At 45.0% G+C, this 19376-nt stretch overlaps 1 protein-coding gene across 4 annotated transcripts in view; it reads left to right on the top strand.

Moving 5' to 3' along the window:
- tcf20 (transcription factor 20) overlaps nucleotides 1-19376 on the top strand; it is an 85789-nt gene that overhangs the window by 28891 nt on the left and 37522 nt on the right. For all 4 annotated transcript variants that reach the window (XR_004410114.1, XM_033013425.1, XM_033013422.1 and 1 more), the window contains exon 2: nucleotides 10404-10565. Coding sequence is in view for 3 of the 4 variants with exons in the window: in XM_033013425.1 (XP_032869316.1) it covers nucleotides 10553-10565 (13 nt within the window). In the remaining variant the exon portion in view is untranslated. The remainder of the gene's footprint in view (nucleotides 1-10403; nucleotides 10566-19376) is intronic.

Below are 19376 nucleotides of genomic sequence, written 5' to 3'. Positions count from 1 at the left end.
CCTCCAGCCATTCCCCTTTCCATAGCTAATTAGAAAGGGAGCATTAAATTAACCTGCAATCTTGACTAAAGCACCAGCTTTCAGGCTGAAGTCTGCATTCCCTCCGCAGATGCTGCCTGACCCGCTGAGCTCCTTCAGCACTTTGAGTTTTGCATTAAATTAATCTGATGCGCCATCAGTCCTTCCCATCACTAATATCCCTATGATTAACAAGTTCTAGAAAATGAATGTCAGTTTTCACATTCTTGTAATTTATTTTTTCCCTTGTACACAAAAATGCTGGAGAAACTCAGCGGGTGCAGCAGCATCTATGGAGCGAAGGAGATAGGAAAAGTTTCGCTCCATAGATGCTGCTGCACCCGCTGAGTTTCTCCAGCATTTTTGTGTACCTTTGATTTTCCAGCATCTGCAGTTCCTTCTTAAACAATTATTTTTTCCCTTCTTGGTTTTGGTGATGAGATAATTGAAACCTGCAGCACATCGTGTCGACTGGCCTGTTCACTGCTAATCGTGCGATATTCTCAAATCTGTGAAAACGCTCAAGTATTTATCCAATTCCCTTCTGAAGGTTACTATTGAATGTATCCACCACTCAATCAAGTGGTGAATTCCAAACCCTAATCCCTCAATGCATAGAAAGACTTGTATCACGTTGGTTCTTTAGCCAGTCGCCTTAACTTCTGAAGAAGGGTCTCGACCCGAAACGTCACCCATTCCTTCTCTCCAGAGATGTTGCCTGTCCCGCTGGAGTTAATCCAGCTTTTTTTTTACTATCTTCGCCTTAACTTAGTGTTGTTCTGTTTTGGACCTTCAACCGCTAGAATTGATTTGACTTTATTTCCTTTGCTATCTCTGCTCTGTGATCAAACTGCGGTTTTTGAGTTTGTTCTGTAACTCTAACCCCTCAGGCTTGTGCAGGTTGGATGGCGTGAATACAGGAACTGTTAGATTGATGAAATTCTCGTTCTTTGATGAAGTAATTTATTCTCGAGATGTGTACTTTGTTGGCGAGGCCAGCATTTTGTCCATTGCAGATCCACCACTGATTATCCAGCACCCTTGTATCCAGAGCCTTTCTGGATGATCCATTTTGACGGGCCAACAGAGGTCACGGGCTTGGGGGACCAAGATACCAGCCTCCAAATTAGGCCGTGGAAGTTGGCTATAGTATCGGATCTGCCAGCCAGTGTTCCAGAGCCCTGGCTGCAGGGTGCAAATTCGACCATTCGACCCGCAAATTGACGCGCAAGTCTCGAAGAGGTCAAGATTGGCGCCTCGCCCAGCCTCGACACCACATTTTCGAGGGGGGGGGGGGTGGACTTGTACAACCTACCAAAGACCTTGCAAGGTCCCGTCCAAAGGCAACGGAGCTACAGTTGTACTGGTACACTGGGATGTGTCTCATGGGGAGGATTTCCTATACTGAAATAATCTGCAGAGCCAGTTAAGGGTTTATAACAATCCAGCAGATTTGTTTTTACTGTTGCCAAAGTTTTATTCACAGACTTGAAATGTATGATTCAAATTCTTGAACTGTCTGTTTCAATTTGATCAAAAGGGTTCCTTGGTTTTCTAATGCTTTGATACTGTGGGTGGTGATACTGCGACTCTGAATCAGCAGGTAGTCCCATTCTAGAGCTTAAACCACGTAAATCTAGCCAGACACTTCAGCTAAAGAGAGCTGGGGACTTTTACCAGGTAGCTTGACAAGAAATTATCCTTCCAGCTGCAACAAATGTTAAATATTATAGAATTGAAAAAGCAAATTAACAGCGTAGAAAATCTGAAGTAAAAACAATCCTGGGAAGGCTTGTCATTTGGGCAGCTTTTGCAAAGGCAGAATTAAATACTTTCTTCACGAACGCTGCCTGACCAGCTGAGTATTTTGAACACTTTTTGAAACATTGCTCTTCTTTGGGAAAGCTGATGTGGAATTTGCTGCTTGCTTTATAACAATAGTGATGCTATTTTAAAATACTGGCTAAGCTGCAAAGCGTGAACAGACCTTGTAGATACAAGTTTCAAGGACTCGCCTATCTATTCATTTATTTGGTATAAATGTGTAGCAACATATAGTCCTACAGCCTTAAAACCAAGCCCGTGGGTGAGTTTCACCAGGTTAAATGTGACTCAGAATTTTTTTTAAATAAGATTTCAAAATAGACTTTATTCGAGAAATAAGTATATGCAATACATGATCCATACAAAACTCCATCCAACATTCTCCGAGGCTATACATACATTCAATGCAGTTTCACCAAAACACAATTTTACCCCACTCCCTTGCCACTCATGCCTTGGAATCCCTTCCCTTATTTTGAGGGGTGTCTCCACCACCCCCATGTCCAGCAGCGGAAGAAACCTAGACTGTGGTCCTCCCCCACCGAGCCTTGGCGTTGGCTGCACTGAGCTTCAATCCTTGAAACCCTGGGCCCCAGCCCCAAGCTCAGACAGAGCTGCTTCTTTGTTCTCACAGCCAATATCCGTACCTGAGAACTCTCTGGGTTAGGCTGGAGTCTGAGGTAATTTATTGAGAGTCAGTGTCCCTGGGCACCTGGTTTCAAGCTCGAGGCCTGCACAGGCACCCAGATTTGGGCCTTTCAGGTCACTGGCCTTAATTGATTTATGTGTACCTGAATGGAAGTCAAGAGTAACTGCACCTGCGACTTCAAATGTCCAAGAGCGGGCATGTTTGAAGTGCTCACAAGTAGGAATACACAGCTCTGGTTTGCATTCTTTGGAACATGAAATTATAGCTTTTTAGAATTGTGGACTGGAGTATGTTACGGTAGAAAAATTATAACAGGATTTCTTGCATAAATATAGAAAAATTCTGTGGAGTTCAAAACTATGAATGCAAAATGACTAAATTTGCATGAGATTAAATTTTTAGTTTAGTTTAGAGATGGAGTGTGGAAACAGGCCCTTCGGCCCACCAAGTCTACGGCGACCTGCGGTCCCCCCATACACTAGCACTATCCTACACACCAGGGAGCCAGGGAGAATTTAATATTTTTACCGTCGCCAATTAACCTACAAACCTGTACGTCTTTGGAGTGTGGAAGGAAACCACTGTTGTGCCACAGAGGGCTGTGGAGACTATCATTGGATATTTTTTAATATAGAGGTAGATAGATTCTTGATTAATACGGGTGTCGGGGGTTTACGGGAAGAAGCCAGGAGAATGAGGTTGAGAGGGAGTTATTGATTAACCATGAATCAATGGACGATGAGCCGAATGGCCTAATTCTGCTCCTATCACTTATGAATCCTGAGCACCCGGGGAAAATTCATGCAGTCACGGGGAGAACAAACAAACTCCGTACAGACAGCATCCATGGTCAGGTTCAAACCTGGATCTCTGACGCTGTAAGGCAGCAACTCTACCGCAGCGCCACTGTGGTCTTTGCACGAGACTCAGAAACTAGTTTACCAAATAAATTGAGAGAATGTGGAACTTACTGCCGCACTGAATAGTTGAGACCCACAACATAAATGGTTTAATGGAAACAGGGTTGGTATATCCTGGGAGGATGGGATAGGATGTGAAAAATAAGAAAATATTGGAAATATTTAATTAAAGTGACATCTGTGAAGAACAATAACAACTACAGGAAGGTTGCAGCATAGAAGGAGGCTGTTCAGCAAATCTTGTCCATGCTGGCTTTATTTGCAAACTCCCCACCTAGTCCCAATCCATTGCTCTATCCCCATCGCCCTGCAATTCGTTTCCTTTCAAGTATTTATCCAGTTCTTTTTAAATACCATGATTGGGAGTGGCCTTTGCCTCCACCTCAGTGGCATTCAGCACCCTAATGTTGTTCCTCGTGTTAGTTTTATTTCCTCTCTCCTCTCTGCCGTGTGAACAAACCCTGGTTTTCAAGTTTGTTCATGTAACTCTAATCCCGCTAATCCTTTATCTTGCCCTTAGTAGGAGGACAGGCTTGTGCAGGTTGGGTGGTGGCACTGTCAGATTGATGACGTTCTTGGTCTTTGATAAAATAATTTATTCTTGAGGCGTGGACTTTGTTGGCGAGGTAGTAATATTGTCCATACAACCGACCAAAAGCCTTGCGTCTTACAAGATCCCTTCCAATGGCAATAGAGCTGCTGGTGCACTCGTGCACTGGGATTTGTCTAATGGGGAGGATTTCCTTTCCTGAAAGAATCTGTGGAGCTAGTTAAGGGTTTATAACAATCCAGCAGATTTGTTTTTACCGTTGCCAAAGTTTTATTCGCAGACGTGAAATATATGATTCACATTCTTGAATCGCCTGTTACAATTTGATCTAATTTGATCTTGGTTTTCTAATGCTAGCCTCGTGAATGCCTTGATACTGCGGGTAGCACGCCTCTGAGTCAACAGGTAGTCCCATTCTAGAGCTTTAACCACAAAGAGCTGGGAACTTTCCCCTGGTAGCTTAACTAGATGTTATCATACCAACAACACCAAATGTAAACTATTATTGAATTGAAAAAGAAAATTGACAGCGTTGAAAATCTGAAATAAAAACATTGCACTCCTCTCTCCCCTTTGCCGGCAACTAGTTTCCTATCCAGTTCCTTTTAAATACCATGATTTGAAGTGGCCGTTTCCACTACCTCAATGGCTATCAGAACCCTAATAGACCTGTCCCACGGTACAAGTTCATTCCAAGAGCTCCCCCGAGTTTGCCCTGATTCGAACTCGGAGATTTACGGTAATGGCTGCTCGTCGGTACTCGGGGCTCTCGTGGACATTTTTCAACATGTTGAAAAATCTTCACGAGTCTTCCCGAGTTTACCTGCCGTTAGCGAGTCTTCCCGAGTACCTGCCGTTAGCGTTACGAGCTGATAAGAGACGTCCCTGAGCTCCGGCGTAACTGCTACGTTCATTCTCCATGCTTACCACAAGTTTGATTTTTTTAAACTCGGGAGAGCTCTTGGAATGAACTCGTACCGTGGGACAAGGCTTTAACACATTTCTTCATGTTAGTTTCTGTTCTTCTGCCGTTTACTAGCATTCTATGTCTTGTGGTCCTTGACCCTTTCATCAATAGGAACAGGTTCTCTCTGCTTACTTAGTGAATGGAAATAACCTCTATTCTCAGAGGTTCTGGTTCTCATCCAATCTCCTCTGTTGCGGGTGTTATATCTAAATGCACGCAGTACACAAAACGAGGTGGATGAGTTTAAAGCGCAGTTAGAAATTGGCAGGTACGACTTGTGTGCATGGCTGAAAGATCAGAGCTGGGAGCTGAACATCCACACATACAGTCTGAAGAAGGGTTTCGGCCCGAAACGTCGCCTATTTCCTTCGCTCCATAGATGCTGCTGCACCCGCTGAGTTCCTCCAGCAATTTTGTGTACCTTCGATATTCCAGCATCTGCAGTTCCCTTTTGAACACTATTGAAAAGACAGGCAGGTGGGCAGAAAGGGGTGGAGTGAATCTGTTGGTAACCCAATCCTTAGCTAGAAACAATATGGGGTCAGAAGATGCAGAATCCTTGTGGGTCGGGTTAAGAAACGGCACGGGTAAAATGATCATGACGGAAGTTATATACAGGCTGTAAAATATTAGTCAGGATTTAGGGCACAGATTACATCCGGAAATAGAAAAGGCATGTAAGAAAGGCAATGCTACAGTGGTCATGAGGGATTTCAATATGCAAGTAAACTGGGAAAATCAGGTTGGTACTGGATCCCAAGAGAAGGAATCTAGAATGCCTATGACGTGGCTTCTTGGTGTAGCCTGTGGTCGAGTGCACTAGGGAAAAGGCAATTCTGGATTTGGTGTTGAGTAATGAACCTGACTTGATTAGGGTGCTTAAGGTGTAGGAACTCCAAGGAGGGCGTGATCATAATATAATAAAATTCAGCCTGCAGTTTGAGAGGGAGAAGCTGAAATTGGACGTATCCGTATTACCGTTGAGTACAAGTAACCACAGGGGCATGAGGTGGGAGCTGGCTAAAGTTGGTTGGTTGAATGTTAAAAAAACTAAGGAGCTGATCGTGGACTTTAGGAGGGCGCAATATCCGAGGACGTACACACCATTGAAGATAAATGGGACTACTGTGGATAGGGTGAGCTGCTTTAAATACCTGGGAGTCCACAACTCAGAGGATCTGCCTTTACCACCTCAGGCAATTGAAGAAATTCAGAGTGTCTCTGAGGATCCTCCAGTGCTTCTCCAGTGGCTGTGGAAAGTATCTTGTCCGGAAACATCACAATTTGGTTTGGGAACTGCTCTGCCCAGGACAAGAAGGCTCTGCAGAGAGTAGTGCGCTCGGCCGAACGCACTATGGGAACTACACTCGCCCCCCTGCAGGATCTATACATCAGAAGGTGCAGATCCAGGGCCAACAAGATTGGGGACCCCTACCACCCCAGCTTCTACAGTCAGGCAAACGCCTCCGTTGCCATGCTGTGAAAACAGAGAGGATGAGAAGGAGTTTCTTCCCAGAGGCCATTAGGACTGTAAACTCCTATCTCACCAGGGACTAACTCTACTGAACCAATTTACTGTTGTGTGGTGTCTTTTTAAAATTGCTGTTTTTTCTTTTTTTTTCCCCTCCCACAAATATGTAAAATGTGAATATGTGATTTTGTTCCATTCTGTTTTGTAGTTTGTTTGCACAATCCGCAAGCATTGGCACTTTTCATTTCACTGCACATCTCGTATGCGTATGTGACGAATAAACTTGACTTGACTTGCATTGACCCCGGTACAATGACGATGGAGCAACTATGGCAGGATTTTTGGGTGTAATTCGGTAGACGCACAATCTTTTCATCCCAAACAGGAAGAAACATACTCAGGGGAGAATGAGGCGTCCGTGGCTGACAAAGAAAGTTAAAAATAAAAGAAAATGGTAAAAAAGCTAGAGTATTGGGAAGCTTTAAAAAAACTACAGAAAGTAACTAAAAAAGCAATAAGGGAGAAAAGCTGAAATATGAAGGTAAACTAGGCAATAATATAAAAGAGGATACCAAAAGTTTAATCAGATGTACGAGTAAACGAGAGGCAAGAGTGAACATTGGACTGCTGGAGGAGTGATAGGGAACGTAGAAATGGCAGGTTAACTGAATTTCTTGTTTTGCGTCAGTCTTCACAATGGATGACGCCAGCAATGTGCCGGAAATTCAAGAGTCAGGGCACAGAAATCAGTGCAGTCACTATTACTGAGCAGAAGGTAGATAAAAAAAGCTGGAGAAACTCAGCGGGTGAGCAGAAGATGCTTTGGGAAGCTGAAAGGTCTGAAGATAGATAAGTTACCTGGGCCAGATGGACTGTACCCCACGGCTCTGAAAGAGGTAGCGGTTGAGATTGTGAAGGTATTAGTAGTGATCTTTCAAGGATCACGAGAGTGAGGAATGGTTCCAGAGGACTGGAAACTTGCAAATGTATCTCCACTCTTTAAGAAGACAAAAGAAAGGGAATTACAGGCTGGTTAGTCTGACTTGTGTGGTTAGTAACATTTTAGAGTCCATTATGAAGGATAAGGTTTAGGGGTACTTGGCAGCACAAGATAAATAGGCCAAAATCAGCATGGTTTTGTGAAGGAGAAATCTTGCCTGACAAATCTGTGGGAACTTTTTGAGGAAGTAACAAGTCGGACAGACAAAGAAGAGTCAGTGGATGTTTTTTATTTGGATGTAGACACAAAATGCTGGAGTAACTCAGCGGGTGAGGCAGCATCTATGGAGAGAAGGAATGGGTAACGATTGGGAAACGTTATCCATTCCTTCTCTCCTAGACTCCTAGACTCAATGACTCGAAGCGTCACCTATCCATGTTCTCCAGAGATGGTGTCTGACCTGCTGAGTTACTCTAGCACTTTGTGTCCTTTTGTGTATTAACCACTGTCCGCAGTTCTTTGTTTCTACATTATAAAGTTCATAATCCCTGGAATCATTCTTTTGTGCATTTTCTCTTTCCTAACATGTGGTATCCTGCTCTGCACACAATACTTTAGTTGTGGCAGAACCTCAAGTCTAACATCAGAAATGGAGGCTGTTCATTCAACATGCTGAGAGAGTTCTGCAGCTTCCAGACTCAGTATTTCACACACCACTATCATTTACCTCGTCTGCTCCACCATTTACACCTCTTGTCTCATCTGTTTGTTAATATAATTGATCCATTCCCACATCCTTTGGACAGACAAAAGTGCTCAGCGAGTCAGGCACTGTCACTGCAATGGCTGGATCGTCAACACTACCTGTTCTCCACATTCTCAAGCTTGGCCACAAAGACATCAAAAACAAAATCCCTTTTGGATGGGTAACATTTCAGGTTGGAAACTTTCATCAGCATGAAAGTAGACGGGTGGGGACAGGAAGTAGGAAAAGGCCAGAACAAATCAGAGCCAGCAACAGATGATTGTTTAAGGAGGAACTGCAGATGCTGGAAAATCGAGAGGTAGACAAAAATGCTGGAGAAACTCAGCGGGTGAGGCAGCATCTATGGAGCGAAGGAAATCGGAAATGGGCAACATTTCGGGCCAAAACCCTTCTTCAAACGTTCTTCAAACGTTCCCTATTTCCTTCGCTCCATAGATGCTGCCTCACCCGCTGAGTTTCTTAGGGCATTTTTGTCTACCAGCAACAGATGAACAAGGAAGGGTGGAGTCCATTGTTGACTGGAGAACAGGTATGTGAACTGTGGAAGGTACACAAAAAAGCTGGAGTGCAGCAGCATCTATGGAGCGAAGGAAATAGGCAACGTTTCGGGCCGAAACCCTTCTTCAGACCGAACTGTGGAACTGGACTTGGGGGGGGGGGGGGGGGGGGAGAGAGAGCGAGAGCAGGGGTTACATTAAATCAGAGAAATAAACTCTCATACAGCTGGTATGAACCCCCCTCTCCCCCCCCCCCCCAACTTTCAGTCTGAAGAGGGGTTCCAATTCAAAACTTCACCCTTCACCCCAGAGATGCTGCCTGACCCGCTGAGTTATTCCAGCACTTTGTGTTTATCTTCGGTATGAACCAGCATTTGCAGTTCCTGCCCCCACATCCTGTGGCTCTGCTGCTCCATCCCATTGTCATTTAATCTCCCTCCCTTTATCTTCATCACGGGCCTTCTGTTTTATGCTTTCCTTTCTTCAGTGCCCATGTCTCCCTGCATTCCTACTCTCCAAGTTCCTTTGCACTGTAGTCTTTGACAATCTAATGTTTTCTCGTTACGATGTTAATTAATTGACCTGGAAAGTTCTCTCCACAGAAGCTCTCTCATTTGTCAAACTTTTCCAGCATTTTCTATTTTATTTGGGATTTCTAGTGCCCTCAGTATTTTGTGACAGGGAAATAAAGGATGTGCTGTACAATGGAAGGGGGAGGAACAACAGGCAAAATCTATTTGGTTGAGTGCTTCAGGAACAAGGGTACAGGAGGCTCCTGAGAAACCCCTTGACAATTTTCACTGCATTAAAACCACAATTCAAATAGCAGAAGGTAGACAAAAAATGCTGGAGAAACTCAGCGGGTGAGGCAGCATCTATGGAGCGAAGGAAATAGGCAACGTTTCGGGCCAAAACCCTTCTTCAGACTGATGTGAGGGTGGGTGAGGGGGGGAAAGAAGTAAGGAAGGGGATGAGCCAAATGGCTGAGGGAGAGCTGAGAGGGGGAGGAGAAAGTAAGGACTACCTGAAATTAGAGGTCAATGTTCACACCGCTGGGGTGCAAACTGCCCAAGCGGAATATGAGGTGCTGCTCCTCCAATTTACGGTGGTCCTCACTCTGGCCATGGAGGAGGCCCAGGACAGAAAGGTCAGATTCGGAATGGGAGGGGGAGTTGAAGTGCTGAGCCACAGGGAGATCAGGTTGGTTATTGGAGCGGAGATGTTCGGCGAAGCGATCGCCAAGCCTACGCTTGGTCTCACCGATGTAGAGCAACTGACATCTAGAGCAGCGGATGCAATAGATGAGGTTGGAGGAGGTGCAGGTGAATCTCTGCCGCACCTGGAAAGACTACTTGGGTCCTTGAACGGAGTCAATGGGGGAGGTAAAGTGACAAGTGTAGCATTTCATATTGCAGACATTGTTATGAACATAGGCTCTGCATTCTGTCTATGTTTAGTTTAGAGATACGGTGCAGAAACAGGTCCTTCGGTGTACTGAGTCCGCACGAAGCAACGATCACGTCGTATATTAGCACTATCCTACACACTAGGGACAATTTACAATTCTTACCTAAGCCAATTAAACTGCAATCCTGTATGCCTTTGGAATGTGGGAAGAACCCGGAGCACCCGGGGGGAACCAACGGGGAGAACGTACAAACTCCATACGGACAGACCTGTAGTCGGGATGGAACCCGGGTGTCTGGCACTGTAAGGCAGCAACTCTACCACTGTATGTTAATTATCGGTCCTGCTTCCATCCTGTGTCGTTTTTGAGCTGATCTTTTGTTCGTATCTGCAGCTCCTGAACATTTCCAGATGTACAAGCAAATGGTCCTAGGAAGAGACGCAGGAGCTTGTTTTGTAGCTGGTGAAGTTCCAGGCCATCAGACAGACAGCCAGATTACAATGGGCATCTCCTGGCAAGCCTGAAGATACCAGAGCGAAGGAATGGAATTGAATGGTGAGTACTAATTTTGTTTGTTGTAGGAACAGAATTAGGCCATTCAGCCCATCAAGTCTGCTCCGCCATTCAATCATGGCTGATCTATCTTTCCCTGTCAACTCCTTTCTTCTGCCTTCTCCCCATAACCCTTGACACACCCCAGATAGACGCAAAAAGCTGGAGTAACTCAGCGGGACAGGCAGCATCTCTGTCGAGAAGGAATGGGTGACGTTTTGGGTCGAGGCCCTTCTTCAGTCTAAAACATCACCCATTCCTTTTCTCCAAAGATGCTGCCTGTCCTGCTGAGTCACTCCAGCATTTTGTGTCCATCTTCGACGTAAACCAGCATCTGCAGTTCCTTCCTACCCTTGACACCTGTACTAATCAAGAACCTATCAATATCCACCTTAAAAAGTATCCATTAACTTGGCCTCCACAGCCTTCTGTGGCAATGAATTCCACAGATTCACTGCCCTCTGACTAACGTAATTCCTCCTCATCTTTCTAAATGAACGTTATTTTATTCTCAGGCTAAGGCCTCTGGCCCTAGACTCTCCCACTAGTACTGGTTTCTCATGAGAGAGATGACAGTAGGCTCCTGTATGGACCAGAGCTTGATTCGGGTGGCCTCACTTGGGTTCCTCTTTGCTGGGAGGGTAAACTAGTTTTTCAAGTTGTCAATACCTTTGACAGGGTAAATTAAAACTCAATGTGCAAGTTCTCTACAAGTACAGGGAGCGTCTGTGGAGGGAGGAACGTATTAGCACTTCAGCAACGTTGGCAATTGTTAAAAGTTTTCGATTGATAATCTTAGAAACATAGAAACATAGAAAATAGGTGCAGGAGTAGGCCATTCGGCCCTTCGAGCCTGCACCGCCATTCAATATGATCATGGCTGATCATCCAACTCGGTATCCTGTACCTCCCTTCTCTCCATACCCCCTTATCCCTTTAGCCACAAGGGCCACATCTAACTCCATCTTAAATATAGCCAATGAACTGGCCTCAACTACCTTCTGTGGCAGAGAATTCCACAGATTCACCACTCTCTGTGTGAAAAATGATATTTGTCCTGATTGACAAAAGCTCACAACACCACCAAATATCAACTTGCCATTTGTAAATGTATGATCCCACGAGCTCATCTGGTCTTCTCTAAAAGGTTAAATTAAAGTAAATTTGGGAAATATCCTGCTACTTTGAAATTAGAAAACCATAGGTAGAGAGGAAAAAAACATCAATTTTCCAGCTCCACTGCCATTAAAACCAATAAGAGCTTACTGACCACTTTAATGGCAATGCCTTTATTTAAATAGAGAAAAATATATATAAATATCTGAATAAATTAAGTTATTCACCCTTCATTCACCCCTCTAGTTTCATTCACCCCAAAATAATTTCATTCGCCCTTGGGTGAACCACTCACCAGTTTAAGAAGCACTGCGCTAGGATTCCCTGAGTGGTAGAATAGTAAAGGCTTTAATTTGAACCCTGCAACATTTCCACCCAAAAGCAGCGTTACACACGGTCTTTGCATGCCTTGAATCCTGGCATTGTCTTGGACTCTTGATGAATGTATGTGCGCTCCGGCATACGCTTCCAGAACAAGCCCGTTTCATCGGCATTGAATATTTGTTCTGGCAAATATTTTTCATCCACAATTATCATAGGCAGCTCTTCCTTAAAAGCTTCGGCGCCGTCAGTATCGGCACTTGCACATTATGAAAATTATGACGCCTTTTGAAGCGTTGCAAACATCCATGACTTGCTGTAAACACTTGCGTATGCGTAAGTATGCTCTTTTAGCGTATCGAAAAGACTTCTTGCCCGGATCGTCAGTAGGTAAAGCAGTATGCACTTCTGTATCTGGTCTTCCACCCAACGTGACAAGTAATCTCTATATCATCAATCAGCCCAGCTCTTTTCCTCGTGATGCTGACGATTTCACTGCATCACTGATTCGCTTCTTATCCTTTAAGATGGTCGAGATCGTCAATTGTGAAAGTCCTAACTCGCGTGCGATGGCCATTACTGGCGGCCGCCTTCACGCTGGCCAATTATCTTGAGTTTCATCTCCAGAGTAATTGCCTTCCTCTCCTTCATCTCACCAGAAGATGAGACACAGATGGGCATTTTGTAGACATGATGGTATGCAACAACACAAAACACAATACACTGTAACCAGAATACGCTGGCAACACAGTCCACTGTAGAGTATCGGCTGTTTACACCCGTGATCGCGTGACTGACTGGGAGCTGTGTCTTGCTGCCGCTGCCCAGCATCACGAGAGAGTATTGTACCGTATATCGCTAGCCCGGGAAAAGATCAAAATTCAAAGCACCGTTTCTACTGAATGTGTATCGCTTTTGCACCATTGTAAAGTCGAAATATCGTAAGTCGAGGAGCATCTGTATTTGGAGGGGTTTTGTTGTCCTTGTGGAAATGGATGTGGTGAGATTTGAGGTTTTAAAGTTGTCTCTGGAAGAAATTATTGGAGCAGTTCATAAATATAGGAGCAGAATGAGGCCATTTGGCCCATGAAGCCTCCTCCATCATTCAATCATGGCTGATCTATCTTTCCCTCTTAACCCCATTCTCCTGTCTTCTCCCCATAAACTCTGACACCCATACTAATCAAGAAACTGTTGAGCTACAATTCTGAGAACTATGGCTAAGAAAGAACTGCAGATGCTGATAAAATCAAAGGTAGACACAAAATGCTGGAGAACTCAGCAGGTGAGGCAGCATCTATGGAGAGAAGGAAGTGGCGACATTTCTTCAGACTGAAGAAGGGTCTCAACCCGGAACGTCCCAAGAGATGCCGAGAATCGGGCCCTGTACTAGAGCTCTCTCTCTCTCTCTCTCTCTCTCTCTCTCCCCGGGCTCACTCCACTTTTCGCAGCCCGCTTGCTCGCCTGGCTCCCCTCCTTTCCCCCATCCCCCCCCCTCACTCCCTCCCTCCCTCCCCCCCCCCGCTCCCCCCTCTTCCCCTCCCCTCCGCTCTAACCCCCCCTCTACCCCACCTCTCTTCCCCCTCCTCTCTCCCCCCTCCTCTCTCCCCCCTCCTCTCTCCCCCCTCCTCTCTCCCCCCTCCTCTCTCCCCCCTCCTCTCTCCCCCCTCCTCTCTACCTCTCCCTCCCCCCCTCTGCCCCCTCTGCCCCCCTCCCCACTACCTCCCCCTCACCCTCCACCCCCCCTCCCCCTCCCCCTCTCTCCCACTCCTCTCTGCCACCCTCCTCTCTCCCCTCTACTCTCTCTCCCTCCCCCTCCCCACTCTCAACACCCCTCCCCCCCACCCCCCTGTGTGTGTGGGGAGTGGTTAGTGTGTGGAATGCTGCAGCTCCCCCACCCCCACACATTGAGGGGACGGGACCCGAGGGGGGGGGGGGGGGGGCGCGCGTCGTCACACACACACTAACCACATATATATATATGTGTGTATGAAAAGCAGAAAGCATCTGCCAAGGAATGCAGATACTGTTCCCCCAGTCAGCAAGTGATTCAAGCATGACAGGTCGTGGCGAGTACGAGTGTTTGCTCTTCCTGTCCTGGGATGTGTAATGCACAGCCTTTGAATGTAAACTCTGACAGATTAGTTCATCCACTGTCAAAGCAAAAGCTGCAAGGATCTGAGAAATCACTCTCAGCCCTGTCCCTTGTGTGTGCCTCCACCAACTCCCTCCTCCCCTATCTCTACCTGGATACCCCTATATTTGAGCTTGGACTTTTATGGATTTTAGCACAACTGTAGCTGGAGCTGATTTGGCCTCTTCCCAGACTCACTCAGTTTGTGCTCAAATACAAGAGATCTTATGGTGAGCTCTTCTTCCTTTAGTCCATTAGTTTTGTTTTCTCCCAAACTTATGCCTTGTTCATATGCAGTAAATACAATTGGGACATGTCGTTCTTCTCCAAGCATTATCATCAATTAAACATTTCCCCTGACAATGACTATTTCAGCCATTGTTTGTTTCAGTGGGATGGGGCAGGGATAAGAACAGAAGTAGTAGAAAGAGGAGTAGGCCACTTGCCCCGTGTATTTGCTCCACTTTCATTTGGATCATGGTTGATCTTTAACTGTAGTACAGATTTCCCCATAAAGCACATATCCCATGATATCCTTAATGTCCATGTATCTCTGTCCAGAATATACCAAGTAACTGAGGTACCACAACGCTCTAGTGTAGACATATCTCATCCAAGCGGATGTAGTGAGGTATTGGCCAGACCTCTTCTAAATAGCCAATCCTTTATTTTGATCAGCAATTCATCCCAACTTGGCGGAACATCATTCCCGAATCGGTCTGAAGAAGGGTCTCGACCCGAAACGTCACCCATTCCTTCTCTCCAGTTGCTGCCTGTCACGCTGAGTTACTCCAGCATTTTGTGTCTATCATTCCTGCATCTATCTTTAGACTTTAGAGATACAGCACAGAAACGGGCCCTTCAGTCCACCAAGTCCGTGCCGACCAGTGATCACTCTGTACACTAGTATAAAACACACCAGGGACAATTTTTACAACTTAAGGGCCTGTCCCACTTAGACGATTTTTTTCGGCGACTTGCCAGCAACCGTCACAGTCGCAGCAGGTGGCTGAAAATTTTCAAAATGTTGAAAATCCAGCGGCGACCAGAAAAAGGTACGACTCTTTGGTTCTTGGTTCTTGGTTTCTTGGTCCTCCAAAATATTCCAAATGGAATTTAAACTGGAGGTGGACCCCGCGACATGTCGACACATGATGCCTGTTTGGTCGTGAGTATTCGCCCAAAGAGTCGTACCTTTTTCTGGTCGCCGCTGGATTTTTAACATTTTGAAATATTCAGGCCACCTGCAGCGACTGTGACGGGTGCCAGCAAGTCGCCGAAAAAATCGTGTAAGTGCAACAGGCCCTTTAGCGAAGCCAATTAACCTACAAACCTGCACATCTTTGGAGGGTGGAAAGAAACCGGAGTAACCGGAGAAAACCCACGCGGTTACAGGAGAACATACAAACTACGTACTGATATCACCCATAGTCAGGATCGAACCTGGGTCTGTGGCACTGCAAGGCAGTAGCTGTACAGTTGTGCTACTGTGCTGCCCCATTTTTAAAAACATGCATAGACTGTTTTACCAGTTTACCAGAACCAAGCCACGTGCAAGTTTTGCAATTCAATGAGGTGTCCTTTTCGTAAAATCTTTCCAGCGTATGGGCCCAGTGTTTTTAATCTCTCCTCATACAATAAACTGCCCAATGTTGGAATCCATTTTGTAGAACTTTGTTCTGGTCTTATCACAAGTATATGCTTCCCTGTTTCGGGAAAGCAGACCTGTACAGACTTTCAATTGTGTTCTCATCAAAGCCCCAGCTTATTGCATGAAGTTATCTTTACTCTTGGCCTTTCTTCCAAGTGGGTTGCAGAACAATGCACTGTTTGCTTGATGCGTCAATATGTTAACAAGCACACCTGAAACCCCCTGATAAACCAACGTCTTTCTATGTCACACTATTTAAATGCTCCGCTTTTCTACCTGGTAAGGAAATGTCAGATGGAATATAATGTGGACAAATGTGAGATCATCCATTTTGGTAAAAACAAGAATGGAAAAAAATGGCGTTTAAATGTTGAGCGATTGGAAGTGTTGGTATGGAGAGAGACTTAAATATGCAGGAAGTTAGCCTTCAGGTTCATAAGTTTTGTGATAGGACAAGAGTTAGGGCCATTCGACCCATCTAGTCCACTCCACCATTCAAGTTCAAGAGTTCAAGTTCAAGTCAAGTCAAGTTTATTTGTCACAAGAGAGTTTATTGTCACGTGTCCCTGATAGGACAATGAAATTCTTGCACAACAGAACATAGTATGTATGAATACAGAACAGATCAGTGTGTCCATATACCATTATATAAATATATACACACATGACTAAATAAACCGATAGTGCAAATAAACAGATAATGGGCTATTAATGTTCAGAGTTTTGTCCGATCCGAGCTGATCTATCTCGCCATCCTAACGCCATTTTCCTGCTTTCTCCCCATTACTACTGACAGCAAGAGTATTTGTTGGTAATCTTTTCCTTTTTGCCTATCTCAAGAAGCTTGAGATCTGGTTTAAAGCCCCTGTCCCACGTTCCCGAGTTACTCACAAATTCTCCCGTGTTTTCCTCTTGATTCAAACTCGGAGAATGTCCGTAGGAGGCAGTAGAAATTTTGTAGCGGCTCGTAATGTCAGCCGTATGTACTCGGGGTAATTCGTAAGTACACAGGTAAGTGGTGACGTTTTTTCAGCATGTTGAAAAATGTCCACAAGTAAAAAAAATAGCCCCAAGTACCTATGGCTGGCATCTCCGAGTTTGAATCATGGGGAAAACTTGAGAGAATTTGTGAGTAACTCGGGAAAGTGGGACAGGGGCTTTCGGTTTGTCCCAGATGACCCTCAATCGTTGTCTCTGCTGATTGTGCTGCAGGATTGTGAAATCATTGTTCAGGAACCAAGAATCTCCCTTCTCCCTGACCATGAATGCTCAATCTGTTCAATTCCATCCTCCAATTCAATTTAATTTTAATAACGTGAACCTGTTTTGTAAGATTGCTGGGCAGTGATTTTTTTATTTCTCAGTCGGCATTCAATAAATATTATGAATTATAGTCTGGAATAAATAAGTCACCCTGTAGAGTTAATGATTAGCCCTTACACTGAATAAACTATGCAGGTGCACTGACTGACCCTGCATTGAGTAAACAGTAACTCTTCACTGTCGTATAGTGAGTAGACCTGCTGGGTAAAGGGCCTGTCCCACTGTACGAGGTAATTCAAGAGCTCTCCCGAGTTTAAAAAAAAATCAAGCTCGTGGTAAGCACGTAGAATGTACGGAGCAGAGCTCGGGTACGTCAGAGCTCGGGGACGTCTCTTAGCGGCTCGTAACGCTAATGGCAGGTACTTGGAAAACGCGGTAAGCTCGTGAAGACTCGTGAAGATTTTTCAAACATGTTGAAAAATGTCCACGAGAGCCTCGAGTACCTACGAGCGGCCATTACTGTAAGTCTCCGAGTTCGAATCGGGGGAAACTCGGGAGAACTCTTGAATTAGCTCGTACAGTGGGACAGCCCCTTAAAGTTACTAGTGAGTATTCCCCGAATAAACAGTGCCGATATAAAATAAAGGTACGTCAACCTTGCCCTTATTCATCAGCAGTATGAATATTGACCTCTAACTTCAAGTAACCTTTGCTTTCCCTCTCTTTCCATCCCTCCCCCTGCCCGGTTCTCCGAACAGTCCGATTGCACTTTATCTCTGAAGAAGTGTTTCGGCCCGAAACGTTGCCTATTTCCTTCGCTCCATAGATGCTGCTGCACCCGCTGAGTTTCTCCAGCATTTTTGTGTACCTTTGCACTTTATCTCTGTTTGCTTTGATGTCACCTTTTCCTTGCTAACAATGATCTATTTCCTTGAACTCCATCTCCTTTGATGTCTCGTTCTCACACTTTGCACTTCCTTATCTCTGTGTCTCACTCTACTCTGACTTTCAATCTGAAGAAAAGTCTTGATCCATAACATCACCCATTTCTTCTATTTGGGGATGCTGCCTGTCCCGCTGCGATACTCCAGCATTTTGTGTTTATCATCTCTTGAATAGGGAGGTTGCACGAAAGGTCACTGGGTCATAGGGCTCGACGTACGGAGCCGCTAAATCCAACTGGAAGACATCGGTCACTTCCGGTATATGTTATTAATGCTAGAAACGTGTACTTTCCTACCTGTTAAAAACCGCCAAAATGTTGCATTTTTGCGCTGAAAAAATTTGTGGAAGTCGGGGTAAGTGTGAGAGACATGTACCCAACTTCAGAATTCCAAAAGTGAAGCGAAATGAAGGTATAGAGAAGCGAGAACTGAAGGGACTACAGCAGCTAAAGTGCTTGGTAAACATTGAAAATATTGGGAATTATCGCGTTTGCTCACTGCATTTCATCAAGTAAGGCATTATTTGTGTTTTTTCTTGATTCCTTTGGTATCTAAAAATTCTCAGAAGTGATAAATCTGGCTGTAAATTTTTCTTCAGATGCGTTTTCATTTTGTATGTAAAAACCCACGAGAACCATGGGCGATTTAAAAAAATTACAGCCAGATTTATCACTTCTGAAACTTTTTAGATGCCAAAGGAATCAAGAAAAAAACCAAATAATGCCTTAGTTGATGAAATGCAGTGAGCAAACGGCCAATGTTCGCCAAGCACTCTGGCTGTTGTTGTCCCTTCAGCTCTCGCTTCTATCTACCGTCATTTCTCCTCACTTTTGGAATTCTGAAGTAGGATAAATGTCTCACACGCTTATCCCGATTTCCATAATTATTTACAGCGCAAAAATTGACAATTTCAGCGGGTTTTAACGGGCCCGCTACGCTGGAAACAATGGTAAGTGCCTACCTGCAGTTCATCGCGTGTACTCCATTTGGAGTAGCGTAGCAACAGTACGGGTCATGGGTCGTGACCCGACTGCCGTGAAACCTCCCTATAGTTAGGCTAAACTGCAACAAACCTGCTATAAGAGAGAGCCATGCCTTTCAATTTATCTATTCACGGTTTGTGTTTGGGCAGGATTTATTGCCCCTCCATCTAAAGCCAGCTGTATATCAGACAGCAGTCAGTCAGATGTCAGATGGGTAGGTTTCTTCTGAAGATAGACACAAAGTGCTGGAGAAACACACGGGTCAGGCAGCATCTCTGGAGAAAAGGAATAGGTGACGTTTTCAGGTCAGAACCCTTCTTCAGACTCTTGTGTGGGTTTCTTACTTGGAGTGCCTTTGAATCAGATGAGCCTTTGTCAGTCTGACTGCTGAATTCCTACTTT

The sequence above is a fragment of the Amblyraja radiata genome, chromosome 38, assembly GCF_010909765.2.
Source record: "Amblyraja radiata isolate CabotCenter1 chromosome 38, sAmbRad1.1.pri, whole genome shotgun sequence".
NCBI classification, from domain to species: Eukaryota; Metazoa; Chordata; class Chondrichthyes; order Rajiformes; family Rajidae; genus Amblyraja; species Amblyraja radiata.
This window is presented reverse-complemented; position numbering and strand designations above follow the sequence as displayed.